This window comes from Schistocerca gregaria, chromosome 1 (assembly GCF_023897955.1).
Source record: "Schistocerca gregaria isolate iqSchGreg1 chromosome 1, iqSchGreg1.2, whole genome shotgun sequence".
In the NCBI taxonomy this organism is placed as follows: domain Eukaryota; kingdom Metazoa; phylum Arthropoda; class Insecta; order Orthoptera; family Acrididae; genus Schistocerca; species Schistocerca gregaria.
In genome coordinates this window covers 533132363-533153062 of record NC_064920.1, presented here as the reverse complement: position 1 = coordinate 533153062, position 20700 = coordinate 533132363, and the positions used below count along the sequence as shown (strand labels likewise).

General features: G+C 35.9%; 1 protein-coding gene across 8 annotated transcripts in view; it reads right to left on the bottom strand.

The window, feature by feature from the left end:
- Positions 1-1784: 1784 nt before the first annotated feature.
- LOC126355190 (protein retinal degeneration B) overlaps positions 1785-20700 on the bottom strand; it is a 533358-nt gene continuing 514442 nt past the window's right edge. For 6 of the 8 annotated variants that reach the window (XM_050005465.1, XM_050005417.1, XM_050005424.1 and 3 more), the window contains 2 exons: positions 16758-17032; positions 1785-4708 (listed from right to left, as the gene is read on the bottom strand). In XM_050005465.1, the coding sequence (XP_049861422.1) occupies positions 4585-4708; positions 16758-17032 (399 nt within the window). In that variant the 3' untranslated portion in view covers positions 1785-4584. Of the gene's footprint in view, positions 4709-13150; positions 13301-16757; positions 17033-20700 lie in introns of all 8 variants that reach the window. The other 2 variants (XR_007565476.1, XR_007565478.1) reach the window with 1 other exon arrangement.

Genomic DNA, 20700 nt, shown 5'->3' with positions numbered 1-20700 from the left:
GAGACCTGACAGATAGCATCAAACTTTGGGAATAATGTCGGCCACACAGTTCTGAACTTAGGTGTTCAGAAAAGTGGAAGAATTGTTGCACCAAATTTTTGAAAGAAGATTACTTTAGAACAGCATATCAATAATAAGCTCAGCAAATACAGTTGCACCACTGAGAAAGCCATTTACATGTTCAATCAACAGATTTTACAAGCATTAAATAACAAAACAGCACAGTCTTATGGGCCTGGTGGTATAGCCAACCAGTGGTTGTTATATCTAACCAAAAAAAAAGCTGTACTTAGAAATTCAACAAATATAGGCCTGGGGCATAATCCAAACGTGGGAGAAATCACATATTGGGTTCCACAAGATTGAGTCTTAAGTCCACTATTGTTCCTCATATATGTAAATGATCTTCCCTCCAATATACAATAAGCGGAATTAGTTCTTTTTGCAGATAACACTAATATTGTAATCAGTCCAAGCATACATACAAAAACAGAAGAAATGCATATTTAAATTGCCTTTAAATATGTCTGCTTGTGTATGTATATGTGTGGATGGATATATTTGTGTGTGTGTGTGTGGGGGGGGGGGGGGTGCGCGCGCGATTGTATACCTATCCTTTTTTCCCACTAAGGTAAGTCTTTCCGCTCCCGGGATTGGAATGACTCCTTACCCTCTCCCTTAAAACCCACATCTTTTCATCTTTCCCTCTCCTTCCCTCTTTCCTGACGAAGCAACTGTGGGTTGCGAAAGCTCGAAATTTTGTGTGTGTTTTTTTTGTTGTGTTTATCTACCAGCACTTTCCCGCTTGGTAAGTCATGGAATCTTTGTTTTTAATATATTTTTCCTATGTGGAATGTTTCTTTCTATTTTACAACCGTTGGTTGCGAAAGCTTGAATTTTGTGTGTATGTTTGTGTGTCTATCGACCTGCCAGCGCTTTTCTTTGGTAAGTCTATATATAAAACTTACTAGTCAGTGAAGTTCTCTGTATCTGCTGGCCACTTGGTCAAGTGACTTCTTGCTCCATTTCTTCCAACTGCTGTATCTTGCCCATTCCCTTCTATGCTAGTACTGGAGCTGGAGATTATGACTTACTTTTCATTTAACTGTATCTACTTATCAGTCCTTTCACAACATTAAACGAAAACTTTGACTACATGGACTTTTATAGCTTGTTGAGAACAAACATTAACAAATATTGGATAAAATGAGTGTAAGACATGAGGGATCACTGTAAACAGGAAATATTTTAGGCTGTAAAGTTTGCAGTTTTTGTACTTCATTCAAATGAAGCCAGTTCAAACTCAGAGCAAAGAAGTTCACTTGTATTTGGGGTGTGTTCATGTATATTAAGCCTATTTTTGCTACCTTGTCTTATGTGATTTATGATCTACATAATGTTTATGAATAAAAGAAAAGCACACTGCCATTTTGGCAACTGCATATGATTTATGGCAAAGCCTGTAGTCAGTTATAATCTAGTGCTCTCGGTGAATTCTTATGTATGGGCAACAAATGCCATTCTAAGTGAAGTGTAATTATAAAGTACATATACAATATGTTTCACAACACTGCTTCGTATTTGCTTATAGTGTTTACTGAATATGCTTATCCATGATCAATAAATCTTTAGCAATGTGAACAGCCTATACCCATTATATTTTCTGTGGACTCTATTTGCACTGGATAACTTGTTCCTCCTCTTGTTTGCTGTCAATGGAGAAGTGAAAAATATCACTAACATTGAATAGAAGCTGATTTATAAATAAAAAAAGCTTAAAGAAATTATTGCTTATTTAATGCTCTTTATTTTATAAATATATTTGTATGAATACAAAATATAAATTATTCCATTGTTTTACTTGCATGAAGAAGCAGAATTAAATGGACATATAATAATTGAAATTAATTTAGTATTAAGTCAGAAAATAGATATTTTATCATGCCAAATTAGTGGCTAACATTTCCATTCAAAATATAATAATCTGCTTCATTTTGTAATTAATTTCTGTAGTATGTCCCTTACTGGTAACTATATAAAATTCCACATTTTTTTCTGCATCTCCTCAAACACCTCCAGTTGTTGACAAGCACAACTGCACCATCCATGCCTTATCTTTGAATAAAACCTTTGATGAAATAGCTACAAACTTCTTCTCTACATTTCACTTACAAGATGCTCACTACAAATCTATTGCACAAAATTAAGACATGCAAGTGAAAACTATATGGCCTATAAGGTAACTGAAACTGGTCTTTGAGAGCTACATCAATAAATCACAGATTCAGTCTGAAATTAAAAGTATGTGTAAATTATTCAACTCTTGAAACCATAACTAATGTGATGGAAAATTCTATGTGGTACTTAGAAATATCTATTGTTTCAGGTACTGTGTACACAAATAATCTTGAAAACACATGAAATTAAGAATAACTTTCTAAAGATATTGGTACTTCATGTTACTAAGAAACTATAGTAATATCACTCAACAAAGCAGGCTTTTTTTTTCAAAGTGTGAGATTCATTATAGTTTTTATAATTTTATTACATACAGTAAGAATGCTCGTAACACTAAAATGAAGTCACACTATGATCAATGAAGTTCAGGGCAATGGCATTATCAGGGTGTGGTCAATGAGCACTACAAAAATTAGAGTTTAGAAAGTTACAATTTAAGAAAGTTATTTTTGAGACTGTAGAATATGGACACACTGACACCTGAGGAGTTACTTACACAGCATTGAATAACATTATTTGCATTGTTTCACTGACTGATAGATTATAGTGCCCCAAGTGGTATTCTAGTCTGAATGTCAGGTAGTAGTAGTTTGCATGAAGAATCAACAACAGATGTTTATCTATAGCAAGTACTAAACTAAACTTTTGAGAAGATATAGAAAGGCAGCAATGTCTATGTAATTTTCTATTGGTTGAGTTTAGCATAATAAATGCACCCTGCTGTCACATCTGTTCATTAGAAATCAAATTTCAATTTGTGAAGACAAGTGAAATGTATGGAAGAAACCACTTTTCAACAAAATCCATCTTCAGGAGTTAGCGTGTCAACCTCAAGTAGGTATTTTTCATCATTTTAAATAATCTGTAAAGACTTCCACACTTTGGAAGAAAGGAAATTCAACTGAAGGTTTAATTTTTTTCTGTAGCTGTGTTTACTTTTACCAACTAATTTTGATTATACTCTTCAAAATCTGTGCTTTCTGGTAATTTGTATCTTTTCTTAAACAATACATACTTTATTTCATGTTTTCACTTTTGATTCAGGTGTCAAAATTATCCACTTACTACTATCTGATACTCATAAAAAGAAAAATGATATTTTATGGCACTGTAGATAGATAAATTTACTCTACATTCAGGATTACAAAACTGCAGAATGTCAATTAAGTAACAGTTTCACATATCTGTAAAGGTGACTATCACATCTGAATAGAGGAACATTCTACCAGGGATCTGAAATGCAAAGGAGCATATCAAATATTTAACGACCTATATAAATAACAACAAAATAGCCTATACTTCACTACATCTGAATATGTGAAGGATGAAGTATCTATATAAACACTATTATTTCTCTACGATCTTGTCCGCATTTGTACATTAAGTAGGGCATAAAAACAACATCCTTACAAAAGATAAATGATAACAACATTTTAAAAATATCTAACTAATATGCTTTTTTTAAATTTCTCTTAATATCGTGGTAGACACACCTCAAAAAGGACAAGAGTAACAGGAAGACTCCTTCAAGGACACAAAAAACAACTTATTATCACAATGAGTCTTAATGAAGACTGCGATAAAATTGAATATCATTTCCAACAAAGATAACAAAAAATATAGAGATACTTTCAATTAAAGTGGCTAGGCTGCTTAAATATTACAGTGCGAACCATTTACATACATTCCTGATAGCCTATTAGTGAGAGTTACAATCCAATATAGCCTTTTAGGATCCATATTAATGGGAAATATTTACATAGCGTAAGAAGTTATAGTAATATTATTTTCTTGCAAATGATAGCAACAAATAACACTATTATCTTACATTTTGCTGTACAGTATTTACACTGATAGTTACAATGAACACACATTCCACATCAGACATCAAAAAGGAACAATAAAGGATGTGAATATTTGTAACCAATATTCACAAGTAAGCGTATTTTTTATATTCAAATAAATATTTCCAACGAAGTAAAAAAGATGCACTCATCCACTCTGCAGCCCACGAACACTTCGGGTTGCGTGCATTCTGCATTAAAGACATACATGAAACAAAACATTCTCTCCCACATAAACATGTCTTTAGAATTTATGTTTGAATATGTGAATGAAGTTCCTTACCCCTTTTTTGTAGAAAGGGGATGAATTTTTTTATTTTTTTTTTATTTTGTAGAATATGTCACAGATTTCATGTCAGCAAATACATCTCACTTTAAATTCAACATCAATTTTAAATGCAAAGTTTCCACATTTCCTGTCATACTTTAACCACCAAACAAATTTCTATTTTTAAACTAAACTTCTTCTCACAAACTGCCAGACTGAGAAATAAAGTTTTCATCAAAGCTTAGTTGAAGAAGTTGCACAGAAGCGTGAAGTCCAACGTGTCTTAGTGCTAGCACTTCGGTCCAGAGATTCAGCACCTCCCATTAGCGGATACGACGTTGCACGCTTTGCAGATCGACTGAAGTAAAGAATGAAATTAAAGCATTTTTAATTTAATTATTCTTATATGGATCACTGTGTACAGTATTATTTGCATTATGGCTATTTTAAGTAAAATAACCATACTAAGTACTGTAAAAATAAGTGCAACAGTAACTGCAATTTAACATCAAAGCCAGATACTAACAAGGGGGAATAGAAACTACAGCTGATGTGGGCATGCTGCATTGATAACATGAGACAATCCTCCTGAACTTCCATACACTTGTCTATAGAGCATTGTATTATCAAATAATTATGTTTTCATTCGTTTTCTTGTGCTCTGAATTTGTGTGACATCAATTTGTTAATACACCATGTCCTTTTCTTTCTGGGCAGGGGGGAGGGGGGGGGCAGCTACGCAATGGACAACTAGAATGATTTTCTTTTCATTGGCTTTAATTTTCCACATGATACAAAATTCCCCCTTATGAATAGTTTAGGATGAGAAGAAGTTAGCAGTTTCTCCATTAATGAAACTTACTATAACATAGCGCAATAAACCAATTTAATCTGCTGGTCTCTCAATATATGATGGTTATGATACTTTTCTTTATTCTGTACATATTTTTCCCATAGTCTGCAATAACATATATGATGGTTATGATACTTTTCTTTATTCTGTACATATTTTTCCCATAGTCTGCAATAACAATCACAGAAAAATTATTTACTTGAAGACTGCTTATTAAAGAATAGATGATTTGCCTACTATGTGGCAAATGGAACCCACACAAAGTTAAAGTGTTTTGTATAGAATGTATGTTTTCCATGCACTGATGTCTGTAACAAATATCTGTAAGAATTAAGAACTAGTGGTGCATGTACAGCTTCCAGATAGGTAACAGTAAAAATTACTGTGGTATCTTGCAATAGACAGGGAGTCAAATTTTACAGAAACGAAGACATCATTCACTTACAGATTACATGTTTGGTATAACACCAATACCAAATTAATATTGTAATTATACACATTGCATGTTGTCCTGTGAATTTAACAACTAACAAATTATGCTACAATAAATGATTAATTTCCATCACATATGTTAAGTGTAAGTCATGCTGTTCATTTAAACAAATGAATGAACACAATTCCTAAATACCTGTTCCCATCTCTAACAACAGGAATCTGCACCACCTACAAAATGCTCTTTTACTCTCACATCCTTCCCTTTGTGTGTGTGTGTGTGTGTGTGTGTGTGTGTGTGTGTGTGTGTGTGTGTGTGTGTGTGAGACTGTAGCAACAGTTGGGCCTCAATTGAGTGCTGATTTTGGTAATGAGAGTATCCGAATCTTAGCTTAATTTGCATACTTTTATTTACTAATGTAATATGGTATAATTTGCTGAGTTAATGCCACACACTGACAAACTGTTCATTGGACAGAAACACATTGTAAGGGTATTAAAAATATTATCTTGTGCACATTCTCTCTCTCTCTCTCTCTCTCTCTCTCTCTCTCTCTCTCTCTTACACACACACACACACACACACACACACACACACACACACACACACACACTATCCAGATAAATTATGTAAAGTACACTAACAACAAATTATGCTACCTATTCACAATCATAATTATGCAGTTTATTTCTAGATTACTTTCTACACTTACATCCACTTTTAGAAAGGCCACTGCCTCTGCTCTTGCACTACTTATCTACTCTACTATGTCATACTAAACTTTTATATAAATTTACTGATTTCAGAGACCACTATAGTTCTCTATGTACTGAAGAAGTTAAAAAAACTGTTTAATGTCAATGTTAGATGTCACTGGAATTTATATCCTTGAGTCCATATATTCTGAAAAATCATTTTCTGATGTTAGTTACATTGCCCAGTACTTTATGCAGAAGTATGAAGGTCAAACCTCAATTGGAAACTGTTTAGAAAACTAAGCTTAGTAACAACAGTTTCACAATACACTTACACTTATGAAGTTTGCTATGTAGAAGATAATAGCATTCATAAACATGATATTCACAGTTTAACCTTAGCCGTGCACAGAGAGGATCAAAGTATGTAATCGTGAAAATGTTTGACTCCCTTCCATGTAAATTAAATGTGCTAGGAAACAAAGGAATCGTTTACAAAAGTAAATTAAAATCGTTTCTGTTTCATGGCTTCTTCAAGCACACAGGAAGGTTTCTGCGTATCCAATATCTATACATGGTTGGCTACATTTTTTAAAATGTAATGTGCATTAATATTAAAGTAAAAATCTAGTTATGTAAATGGTCAGCATGTGGCCATATTTTCCCTAGGAAATTGTGTAACATTTGTAAATTTATTTAATGTCACACCAAGTTGTCCATAAGCTAAAATTAAAAACTCAGTCATCTTACCCATCATTGTGTCACTGCTATTTATCCCTTTGTATTTCATTCAAATGACATCCCTCTTAGAAACTAGTTATTTAACAATGTAAATGAGCAGATGTGTGCAATTGTTGGAATACTGGTTTTGTATTCAGATGGCTCAAGGTTCAAAATCCTGTCTTTTGCAGTATCTCTAAATTATTTCAGGCAAATACCAATATGGGTCCTTCAACACCCAGAACTCTACCTCCAATGATCTCACTGTCAATAGAACATCAAACTCTAACTTCCTTCTTCATTCTCCTTAGGTAGTGAGTGTATATATCCCTCATACATGTCACTTTTCATCTGGGTTCTACAGAATACTTCTACCTTCCAATGACTTTTACGTTTTCAGATTTTTCTTGTCAGTGCCATAGGATGGAAGTTTTGTTTGCCATGTGTCTCGGCACATGAGAAGCAATCCAAATTTATAGTGACATTATATATTGCTTACCAAGCACTTTCTTCTGGAACACAATGACAATATTTGATTAGCAGAAAGAGCAGGGAGTCCAAAATGTGAAAAGTGTAGCATGAAATGGCCTACCACTGCAGTAAAAGAATTATATTTATTTTCTTCCCTTCAAAACACACACACACACACACACACACACACACACAATTTTCTCCCTTCTCCAAGAAGCAGGCACTGAATACCAGACTGTATCTCTGATTAAGCAACACCAAACACAATGTGTGTGTGATTTGGTTTTGTGAAACAAACAGGTAGAAAATTTATATAATTACTGAGAGTAGCTATCAGCTCAAAAGTGGACGCTAGTTTCAGCAGATATTGTGAACAGCAAGCAGAATTCAACAAACAGATAAGTTATTCAAGAAACTCATTTAGGTTGTCTTGCACATGGAAGCATGCAAATACACATTGACAGTGTATTTTATGGCTATTTTCTTTCATTTTCTGGTGATCTACAAGTTAAGAAATTAGATACTACACATTCTACAAAACTGCAGCAAAATCATGCAGTAAGACAATTTATAGCAAGTTCAAACATATAACACAAGATGTAAAATAAAACTGTGAAATTATCTTGCACAATCTACATTTTAAAGTCAACTTCTAGACTTTTGTACACAAATATATAAGAAATTGCCAACAGGAATCAAAAGGAAACTGAAAGCTTACCACAAGTATTAAAAAACAAACACAGTTCCTACAAATTATCAAACTTTCTGGCATTTGGAAGTGTAATTATCTGTTACAAAACTAAGTTAATACATGCAAAGCAAAATAAATCTTCACATTAAAACAAATACAAAATATTTCTCTTACTAAAAGTAAGGAAATTAATGTACTTGTGCACATATATATGTATCATACTAAAGTAATAAATAAATTCCACATGAAATCCACGACTAAAAAGCAGAAGCTCATTTGCAAAGTAGAAGTCTTTTGTATAATGGAATAAGATCATTTATTTGCAATCAGATGTCTCACACATCACTGCTGAGAAATAAAACCACTCTGCTGTTAGACTATGAGCGTAACTAAAAAATCTGTTCTAGCTAGCAGAACATCTTGTGTAATGCTTCCCCCTCCCTCTTTCTATGTAACTCTGGTCCAGCTTGCTATTTCCCACCTATGTGTGCACATCAGCCCGAAACCACTCACCAATCACACTGAGCTTCTGTTTTGTCACAGGTGATGATCCAACCTTCTTTCGCAACCTTGCTTAAACCTCTGACAGATGTCCAAACACCTCAACTTCTGATTTTCAGGCAAAAGGCAAGGGTTCCATTTGGAACATACATTTTACGAACCTGCACGTCATTTTTGATGATCCCTTGACAACTCCCATAACTTATTCTGACCTGTTCTGCAGTTTCTGATACTCTTGCCCACTGACTGCCTTTAAGAATGTCTCGAACCACATGAATGTTTTCATCTGTAACGCTGGTCCAAGTACATCAATCATCTTGATGATTTTCCATGCATTCTTTTCCTTTCTTGAACTGCCAGGGAAACACCCACTTCCTTGACAATGTTTGATCACCAAACTGTGCAGTCAATCTCCGAAAAATTTCTGTCACTTCAACTCCTTTTCACAAGCAAGAAATTTTATAATTATACTTTGAGCAGTGCACCTGTTGCTCCAACATCATGAACATTAGTGACAAAGCTGTTGGAAGTAAGTAATTGTCAGCTCTCCTATCTCCTAACAGCCCCACTCAACAATACTAGAAATGGGGGTGTGGTCGTACCAACTGTTGATGCTCATGAACAAGAATCCCTTTTATATTTGATTAGCCCTCATATTAGTATTTTCTGAGACATGGCTGCAGCATAATAATCACTCACAATTGGTTGTTTCAATGCTTAGAGTGTTATAGCATGATAATCAACAGTGACTGTGAATTAACAAAGTGAATTTTTCAGGTTTTGCTGTCTCTCATGCACACTCTTCTCCTCTGGTTGAGAAGGGGGAAGCTATTCAGCAGATGTTTTACTGACTGCATTAAAAGGTCTCTGCAGATTCATAGGGATTTTAAACTACTACAGGCAACGTTTACCTCATTTGGAGGCAATACAAGAACTCCTCGACAGATTGCTGACTAGAAACAATATGTCTGTCAACAGGAAAGTTCTGTGGATGAGGAAAGTGGAGCTTACATTTCATGATTTAAAGGTGGCACTAGCTATACCTTCTTTACTGGCACATCTGGTTCCAGGTGCTTCCCTGCAGTAATGGTGGATGTAAGTCAGGTGGCGGCCAGTGACAACAAAAATGGAGGGTGTCTGGTAGTGTGTTACTTGTCATCTGCTTACCCTCAAACACTGAAGACCCTAGATAGAAGGCAAACCCTTCAAACACTGAAGACCCTGGATAGAAGGCAAACATTTCAAGATACTTACTGATCGCAAGTCTCTAACCTTTGTATGTCAGCAGATGGCTGAGCTCAACCTGCCTTGCCAATGCAGCCAAGCTGAATTCATCCCCCCCCCCCCCCCCCCCCACATACAGCTAGGTAAACTCACATTCATGTTGACATTGTTGGGCCTCTGCCATGCTAAAGAGGAATCCCGTTTCTCATTTATGATGATTGACCATTCCATGAGATGGCCAGAAGCAGTATCTATGCCCAATATAGCGGCAGAGTCCATGGCCTGAGAATTGGTGCAATCTTGGTTCAGTGTCCCGCAAACCATCACGACAGAAAGAGGAAGATTCGACAAACAGCTTTTTAAGGTATTATTCCAACTCTGTGAAAGCGGGCACATTTTCAAGACTAGCTATCATCTTGCAAGCATTGAGAGGGTAGAGCGAATGCATCACATTTTAAAGGTGGCATTAAAGTGCCGCATGGAGGCCTAGTTTTATGCATTATTCTTGGTGCTGCTTGGATTTCGCATAGCATTTATGAAAGATATATGCTGTTCAACTGAGTAGATAATATATGGAAAGTAGTTTCCTTCTCACCTACGCCATTTCCTCCACTGACTGAGGAAGGTTCTGCAGCCTTCATCCACCAACTGTTTCATCAATGTGCCACCTCATACCACTTAACATATTCATTGTGACAGAAAAACTGAGATACATAAAAATTTACACAGATGAGTGTTTGGCGCATGATCTGAGATGGTGTCACTTGACTGCCACACTTTCCCTTATTCGCACTTGACTGCCACACTTTCCCTTATTCGGGACTGTTTCGTGTTGTTATGAGAAGAGGAAACACATTCATTATCAAGAAAAATGGCAGGCACGATACTATATCAACTGAATGCTGAAAACCAGCGTATACAGATGATGCAGCACTGATAACCTTTAGCACTTCACTTTTTCCAGCTTTTAATTCACAGGAACTCTTAACACATGCCTCAGAACTGCCACAGGATTTACAGACTCCATTACCAAAAGCAGTGTCACCTCTCAGGCCACCTTTAATTTTCACATGTTCTTACAGGCAATTAAGATTCAAATTTCCTCTGATGAGAGGGGCTCCTGGTTTTGCAATGAGAAAGCTTAGTCAGAGGGGTGACCATATCACACAGCTCAAACATTCTGCCAAAGGCCAAGTGGCACCCCTTGGAACACAATGTAAAAGTGCCTGTGAGTGGTGCTTTGCAGAGTTCATACCTACTCTCTACTTGCTTCACAGTGCTTAGTAATGAGAAAGGGGCCTGCAGTGTTCTGCTTCAGTGGCCAGCTACTATACAGCCAGTCATCTCCCCCAAACTTCCCCAGGGAAGTAGGAAGCAACATGAGATTTGCTCCCATTTGTGCCATGATTAGTTCGCATTTAGTGAGACTGTATGTAACATACATAAAGTTGTATTATACTTTACTTGCTGTGTAAAGGTTTAATATTGGAGATAGGCACAACAAACAGGTGCTTTTAATTTATCACCTCATAAAACTATTTAAGGATACAAAAACATTTAATACTTTATGCTTCCATCTACAAGAACATCAGCTGTAAGACATTGTGTCTGTTTCCAAGAACTCTAATAATTGTCTACATTTAATTGTTACATTATGGCTTCCTTCACCGACAAAAATTATGAAAGGGGAAGAAACAATGCAAAATGTTTCAAGGGACAACGTCTCAGTTTCCTTTTGTCCTACTCTAACCGCTTGAAAAAGGATCTGTGAAACTTCTCTTTCTAATCTTCACATAATCAATTCCTCTGCTCTCATTTTTTGCTAGATTAAGCAAAACCTTGTCATGAATGTTAGTGTTTCTGTCAACTTCTGTATGCGTCTAACATATTCAGTTTATTCTTAGTAGGTAAATGTCTCTTGTTTTTCTTCTGTTTTAGTAGTTGTTATTTCATTTTGGAAATTATTTTACTTACAGTTGAAGAAACAATAAATACAGTTTATACCATATATACATTTCTACTAGTACTGAAATGATTATACCACAAATTGATAAATTCATGAAATACTAGCTTCCCACAAATACATTACTTTTATGTTTAGCTAATTTACAGAAATATGTCCAGTCGAAGTGAAAGAAAGATTTTTATGCTTCCTTCAACTTTTATATTCAGCAGAAGTAAAATATACTCACCTGCCACACTTAAGAAATAGAAACATTTCAACAGTAAAGCAATTTAATGTTTACTATTAATTTTTTCCAGTTACTTGATTACAAACCTTTTCATATGAAAGACGACCACTTCTTATCTAATATCTTCCTTTAACTGTTTTATTTTCACTTTTTTTAGTTTAATGTTTAGAGTGTGAGGTATAGTTGCTGTTCAGTTTAATAAAAATTAATTTCAAAGAAGGTTAGTGAATATTTAAATTGTAGTCAGCCACAGTTAGAGAGGTGAGAACTTGTACAGGCACAATGTTGGAGGGCTTGCTGAAAATTATTTAGGTATATTCCATCCAATAAATTACCATTAGCATAATTCTCTGCATAAACAATTGTCGAGATCTTAGTTACTGATCAGCATGAACAGGTTTAATGAGAAAAAACCTTGAAGAAATGTTAAGAGCCTGTGCTCTCCGTTTCAGAACTCCATATAAATACTGTTTTTTGCTGTGTAGGGACACTACAGGTATTGTGAAAATAAACAATTGTTTCAGACTTAACTTTCAAGTTTAACATTTCTGTAGAAATAATGTTTTCCTATCTGACCCACCAGAAAAGACTCAAAGAATTGGCAACAGAAACTGAGTATTTACAAGATAACTGTGATACTTTTGGATATAAAAGGCAGATGGATAAATGTGCTAAGAGCTAGCAGTAGTGTGTGATATGTGAATCATCCAAACAACTACAGAACTTGTCTAGTTCATGTTGTCGAGCGTTAAATGGTTTCATATCTGAATACAGGGAATGTTTTGAAATGCATAATATTTAAGGACAAAGTTTATATATGAGTTTTAGAACTGTGAAAAATTATGATTATCCAATGTTTGGAAAACAAAACAGAAGCAGCAGTATGTCAAGTTTTAAGATAAAGGGTTAGTTTTGTGAGATTAAGAGCACATATGCGAGGATCAAACACAAGAATTAACATAGGCCTTGAAAAATAAACACTGAACAAGGTATATTGAAAAACAAAACATGGATAGTTACCGTCATGAGGGGACTAGAAGATTCCATAACAACTGCTACTACAAATCGATGGGTGCTGGATTTGTACAGTTGTGCTACACATGACTAATGTACACTTTTCTCTTAATGTACAGGCTGCCACGAGGAGGTGAAGGGACTGTGGTTTCATTGCTGAAACAGACAGTAATCTTCCAGTCACATAATACTTTCCTTACTCACTTATGGCCAATGATCACATGCTGCAGTGGTGAAGCTGTTACATGTTGCATATAGTCTCTACAACACAAACTTCTAATTTTTATGCATCTATGCAAAAAATGAAAGAATGATGGGAGAAAGCTACACCTATGTCTAAAAAAATATAGTATAATATAAATGTATTAAAAATAAAGATTCCAAGACTTACCAAGCGGGAAAGCGCCGGCAGACAGGCACATGAACAAAACACACAAACACACACACAAAATTACGAGCTTTCGCAACTGGCAGTTGCTTCGTCAGGAAGGAAGGAAGGAAGGAGAGGGAAAAATGAAAGGGTGTGGGTTCTAAGGGAGAGGGTAAGGAGTCATTCCAATCCCGGGAGCGGAAAGACTTCCCTTAGGGGAAAAAAAAAGGACAGGTGTACACTCGCGCACACACACACACATATCCATCCGCACATACACAGACACAAGCAGACATATTTACAGGCAAAGAGTTCTTGCAAGAACTCTTTGCCTGTAAATATGTCTGCTTGTGTCTGTGTATGTGCGGATGGATATGTGTGTGTGTGTGTGCGCGAGTGTACACCTGTCCTTTTTTTTTCCCCTAAGGGAAGTCTTTCCGCTCCCGGGATTGGAATGACTCCTTACCCTCTCCCTTAGAACCCACACCCTTTCATTTTTCCCTCTCCTTCCTTCCTTCCTGACGAAGCAACTGCCAGTTGCGAAAGCTCGTAATTTTGTGTGTGTGTTTGTGTGTTTTGTTCATGTGCCTGTCTGCCGGCGCTTTCCCGCTAGGTAAGTCTTGGAATCTTTATTTTTAATATATTTTTCCCATGTGGAAGTTTCTTTCTGTTTTATTTACATCGTGTATAATATAAATGGATAGATAAAAAATCTACTCACCAAATAGCGGCAGGGACACACACACACACACACACACACACACACACACACACACACACACACACACACAATAGGATTTAAATTTTACAAGCTTATGGGGCCAGTGGCTCCTCCTTTTGGTGGAAGAGTTGAAGGGAAACAAAGTAGGATGAAGGAAAAGGACTGGAGAGGTTTAGGGAAAGGGGTGCAGTTCAGAAACATCACCCAGAACTCCAATTTAGGGGAGACTTACCAGACGGTATAAGAAGTTATTTCCTGATCATCCCATCTGGAAGTCTCCCATAACCCAGGGTTCTGAGTGACTTTTTTGAACTGTACCCCTTTCCATAGACTTCAGAAGTGCTTTTCCTTCATCCCCACTTCCTTTCCCTTCAACTCTTCTGCCAGAAGAAGGAGCCACTGGTTCGGAAAGCTTGCATAAGTTAAATCCTTTTGTGTGTGTGTGTTCCACTGCCACCGCTTGGTGGGTAGATATTTCATCTATCCATTTATGTTATATTATAAATAATTGATTATTTTTGTTGTTATCAAAATGTATAGTTAATATGAATTCGTAAGCAGATGACTGTGTAACGTTAATGTTACATGTTTTGCCATACTGAAGCAATCTGATACTGAGTACATGAATCGATGGGGAAACTAATGAACTTTATTGCAGTATACTGGGCAGGTCTCATAATGATCTTGTTTTCAAAATAAACTATTTATTCTCCAAAGCTGAGAGAATGTCAGAACTGCAGTGGTAACCCCTACTCATGATATGACGAGCCACATTGACTGAGGTCCTCACATTATTCGGCAACTATGGCTTGCATAGTTACAGCTTCATTTATAAGTCAAATAGCCCAATTGTAAAGCCACAGGTGGGTGTTGCATACACTCCAGCATTCCTTTTTGCTCCAATGTTTTTCCCTTTGCGTGTTCTGTCTACATTGCAATACACCAGTTTGAACTTTCTGTTCTCCAGTTGTGAAATGACTTAAAAAACTATTGCTTTAGAGGCAGAGATCATCTTGTAAAGCAATTTTTAAATGTTAGTTCTAAATGTAATGACAGTTCAGATGATGACAGCATTTCTTCTTGTAAAGTTTACAACAAAAGCAACAGTTCTACTGATGAAATTAGTGATCAAAGTTCAACAAAATTTTCTTACATACTCTGTACTTATGCATATTAAGTCCTTATACTGTGCACCATAAAACCACAGGTCAGAGTAAGAAAATGTTTGCATACTCTAGTGCTAACACTTAGGGAACAATCATTCCAAATAGTGCAAATCCCAGAGTATGTAACAAGAGGAAGGCAGGGTGTTACCCTCTACAAGCAAAGTATTGGACTCGTTTTTAAAGGCATTTCTCATTAACTGAAAGTAATGGGAGACTAACAAAACATTGCACAGTGAGCTCAGTAGAGGAAAATGAAGAGCAACTGCTTCTCAATGCAAAAAAAAATGCTGTGCCTGTCTACATTTACTGCAATTTTTGGGGAAAAAAAAGAAAGGGAGAGGGGGAGAGTGAGGGAGGGGAGTTGGGGGAGAGAGAGAGAGAGAGAGAGAGAGAGAGAGAGAGAGAGAGAGAGAGAGAGACCCACCCAGAATATTATTCTGGACTTATACTGAGTGTAATTGCAAGTTATAATAGAATATTCTATGAATGAGTGTACCATATCTTACTTTATGTATGGGCCGAGAATGAAGATTTTTTTTCCTGAAACCCACTACTAATTCGTTGAAACAAGGCTATCAGCACAGGAACAGTAAGAATAACATAATACACATTTTGTTTCCCGAAAACAAAATAACAATTCTCATTACATATGTTATAACTGTGCGATGGAAAAAATAATAAGCTTCTCCACATATTATTGATACTTCAGACCAGAAATGTGGGATTTCAAATACTTAACACACATTACCAAAAAAGCCTAAAAGACAAGAAAAGACACAAATATTTAATTAAAATTTGAAATCATATTGGCAATAGACTACAGAAGAAACAGACCAGTTTGAATTAATTTGATCAGCAAGTGAAGAGATGGCTTACAGATTTGACTAAATTTGTGTTACATTTTGACCAGATGCCAGATATGGTAGCTAATCATTTTCACTCACCTTCTGTTAATGACTATTTTTATATCAAATTTGTTTCTCTTTTATTGAGAATTTAAGTTTGATATGCAATAATAAAATAAATTACAACAATAAACAAAACTACTACTTGCACATAGGAAATAATTAATATACAGAATTTGGAATTTTCCATTTTCTACTAAATGAGCATTCATATTTAAACACTTTCTGCGTATGTGAATGAAGGATAATCAGAACTACATATTCTAATCCCATTGTTCAAAATTAAATAAGTCTGAAGGGTCACATCAATAATCCAACAATTTACATGCAATAAATGAGATTCCACTTCTTACAAGATGATTCAATTGATGTATCAAAGACATCATCATGCAAAATGACACAGAGTTATTGAACTTTCAATATTATTGACATAAATAAACTTCATTATTACCTGCGCCTTCTAATTGAGGCATTTTGTCCTGGCAGTCCAAAGTATCCTCTTGGTATGACCATTCTGGCATTTCCTTGGGCAGGCCGAGATCCACCAGGAGCCATTAAAGTTGTTAAATGTGCTGCATATCCATCTTGCAAAATTGTTGCCAGTGTATGATGCTTTTTTGAAACTTTTCCAACAATGAATATTTGTTTTGGTTTCAAACCAATTGAAGTGTACACACTGATGTCTTTGCTACTACCATATGCTACATGAATCGCAACCCCATGTTCCTGTAAGAGCAAGAGTGTAAATGCAGTTCTGCACTTTTTTTACAAACACAAACACAAACACACACACACACACACACACACACACACACACACACACACACACACACACACACACACACACACAGCTATATTTTCCTGGTTGACTATAATGTAACATTGCTGAAGCTTGGCTGCTGTGAGGGGTTGTGTATGCTGAACTGGGTGGGGTGGGGAAGAAAGTGTAACTTCAACATTTCATGTCAGTCATAATTTTCACTCTTTTTATAAATAATGTTTAGTCTGCTTTTATTTGTATGCTTTGTCTAAAAAAGAACTCCCTGATTTTAAAATTAAATAGCATCAAAACAAAGATTAATACAAGAATGCGACAAACATTATGTTTATTGTGAAATCTTTAAGTATTTTATACAGCAGTTTTGAATTAGTGGTTACAAAAACTGCTAAAAGATGGTAGTGTACACTGCATGGCTCATATCAGCACATAGTCTGCAACCATTCTTTGCAATGATATCTCCTCATAGTGGAGAGATTGCGCAAACAAGCAGTGACATTTGCCATCACATCTGGTAATGTCTCTGCAGAAATTGATTCAATTGCCAAACAGATCAATGATGCAAACTCACCCAGCAGGGTGGGGTAGTTCTACAGACAGTGTCTTTCAATGCACTCCACAAAACGTAGTCACAAGGAATCAGGCTGGGTGAATAGGGAGCCAATTCGTGCCTGAATCAGTAAATTTTGGATAATCCAACACAGTGACTATTCCTGATGTAATCATCAAGAAATCAAAACACCTATTTGGTGTGCTGTGGTCTGGCCGATCCTCCAACTCTTAGCCAGTCACTACTTACTGAATTTCACAAGGACAAAGGGCCAAATAAACCTCTGCTGTACACTGAAACCATGTGAAACAGATGCAACCAACGTAAGAGACTCCATCGTTGTGAGAATCTGGCTTTCAAAGTCAGCTGTTTGTCTCACAACAGGCATGAGTTTGACCTGGTGACTTTTCATTTTGAACTGCAAAATGTAGATTGTTTCTCAATATTGTAGGTATGCTGAAACACTTCATATCACTCTCTTCTGTAACTATTTGGGTGTATTTTCTCATATATTGCCAAACAAGCTCAGAAACTGTGGAATATAATTTCAGGAGTAACGACAGTTGGACATTGGCCAACATTCTCCACCAAATTTTCAGCCACACTTACCTGTCCACTCAAATTTGGTGAAGAACTTGTGAATGGTTTTCACACTGGGTCCTTTTGGAACATTAAATCATGCCTGAAAACTGTGCTTTGTTGTAGCAGCACTGTCAAATACTGCAATATTCCAGTACCAGTAACACATGTTGTTCAATGGAATTCATCACTCTGGGCCTCTGAGTACTATTTACAGACACTATGTATTGCAACTGCAGCTACTACTTTAACATTCCTGTGTAAAATTCTTACAGCTTTCATAGTAAACATTCCATTTGTTGCATTCTTCTATTGATCTTCCTTTTTATATAATTTAATTTTAAAACCAAGGAGTCCTTTGGTAGACACCCTGAGATATTAACTTGTAATTTTGTGCTCAATATGGACATATTCTATATATGTATTGTATACTGAAAAATAATACAATGGCTATTTGGAAAATAAGTTCCAATTGACCACGGAATGGAAACCACTATGAACATAGAAAAAAAAAAAAAGGTTTTATCTGTGACAGTTAGCTACAACTTCCAGCTATTTATCTACATAGTCACTGCTCTGACAGACATTTGTTGTAGTGTTGTAACAGCTTTCCAATATCCTTGTGATAGAAGACAGCTGCCAGTGTTTTCTGCTAATTATCTACACTGGTCTACTGCTCACTGCCTGTGCCAAAATGTTGTCTTCATAGTCAGCAGTTCATGTGAACAGAGATCAAACTCAGAGGGAGCCAATTATGGGCTGCATTGTGGGTGATCAAACACTTTCTATCAAAAATGCTGCAGGAGCATCTTCTTTGTGCCTGCAGACTGCTGCTAGTTAAGTTATTTGGGGTGCATAGCTTCAGGCAAAATTTCTCCTTAGGTCCTCATACTTGGTGGGAGACATTATATTCTAGGCATCCAGACATGATCACTGTGCACTCAGAACTCAAGAGAGCAATGTGATACAATCAACAGATGTACTACAGACACTGGGCAACATCTGTGCAGAGTTTCATTGGATTTTCACCGTAGTTTCTGTAATGACAGAAGGAGAACAGTGGAGGCAAGTCCTATGTTAGGGAGGCAAAAGCGTGCCAACGGAAATGGTGGAAAGGTGGAGGGCACAAAGGATAATGCACCTACTGAGAACTAAAGTCTTAGACAGTTGTTAGCCATCGGATTGTACAGGTCCAAATAAGGATGTGAGACTGAAGTATTTTCAGTTCCAAGGAATTACAGCATCAGATGGAGATTCATTCTGTATTTGAAGGTGAGAGAATACTAATTATCTTGCATGGCATTTAGTAACTGGGAAAAAAAATGATATGTGAGCTACGTAAATGCTGAGGTATGTATGTATAATACTCATCAATGCAGTAATTCCTTTTGTTACCTACAGCCAAAGCACTATTTTAATTAGATTTGTGCTAATGCACTGACAAATATTTATTATGCATTGTTCATGAATACACTGGTACAATGTAACAATCAGTCACTGATTCAATTTGTGTCTCTTTGAAAGGATCCTGGTCTGAATCCTAAAATCTACCTTAGTCCTATAACTATAATGAAAGAAAGGTAATTTATTCTAAAAATGATTTTCACAGATCAATAATGTTAGTTGAATTTCTTGAGAAATGATTTACAGACTGAAGGGAAAAAATAGTGTGTTCAAATGGGTTATTGCACAACATTGAAGTAAAATTTCAGGCTCATTAAAAACTTCTATTAATTTGAAAATAGCTTGTATCTGACAGGATTATTCAACAAGTTTAAGATAAATATTGAAATTTTGTTTAGCACTCCATTATTTTCTGTGCAACAAGAGCAGATTCATCCATGTGCACTTGTCCTAATAGAGTATCTATGCAAAGAAAGTAGGTCTGCAAGATAACTTCCACAGTAACTTCAGATGTTGATTTACTCACAACTATCCAGACTATTTTTGTAATCATTGGTGTGATGAAGTAATTATTAGTATCTCACAGTAAAGAGCAAAATTAATATTGTAGTGATGAGTTGATTCCACTAAACAGTTTCCTCACAAAACTTTGGTGAAGAAATTTAATTTATTGAAAAAGTTCATGCCTTTTTATGCCAAGATTTGATTTTGTTAGTGTAAAACACACTAAATTACATTACAATGTACATAACAAGACTGATACACTACTCAGTGATGTAATCACCACCTGTGTCAATGACTGCTATCATTCAGGTAGGAGTTCTATGCCTCTCTTGTACAACTGTTGTTATTTAATGTTGATGAAATCTGATAACCAGATGCTACAAGAAGTTTCATCATGAAACACTAGTCCCTGAATGTTATTAAAGAGAGCCCTGAAAAAATATAATCATAAGTGGGGTTCAATCTGGCGATTATAGAGAGTGAGGAAATGGCTCCCAACCAAGTTCAGCAATCATACATGAGACGATTCCACCAGTATATGGTTGTGCATATCATGAATTAACAACATAGATTTACCAG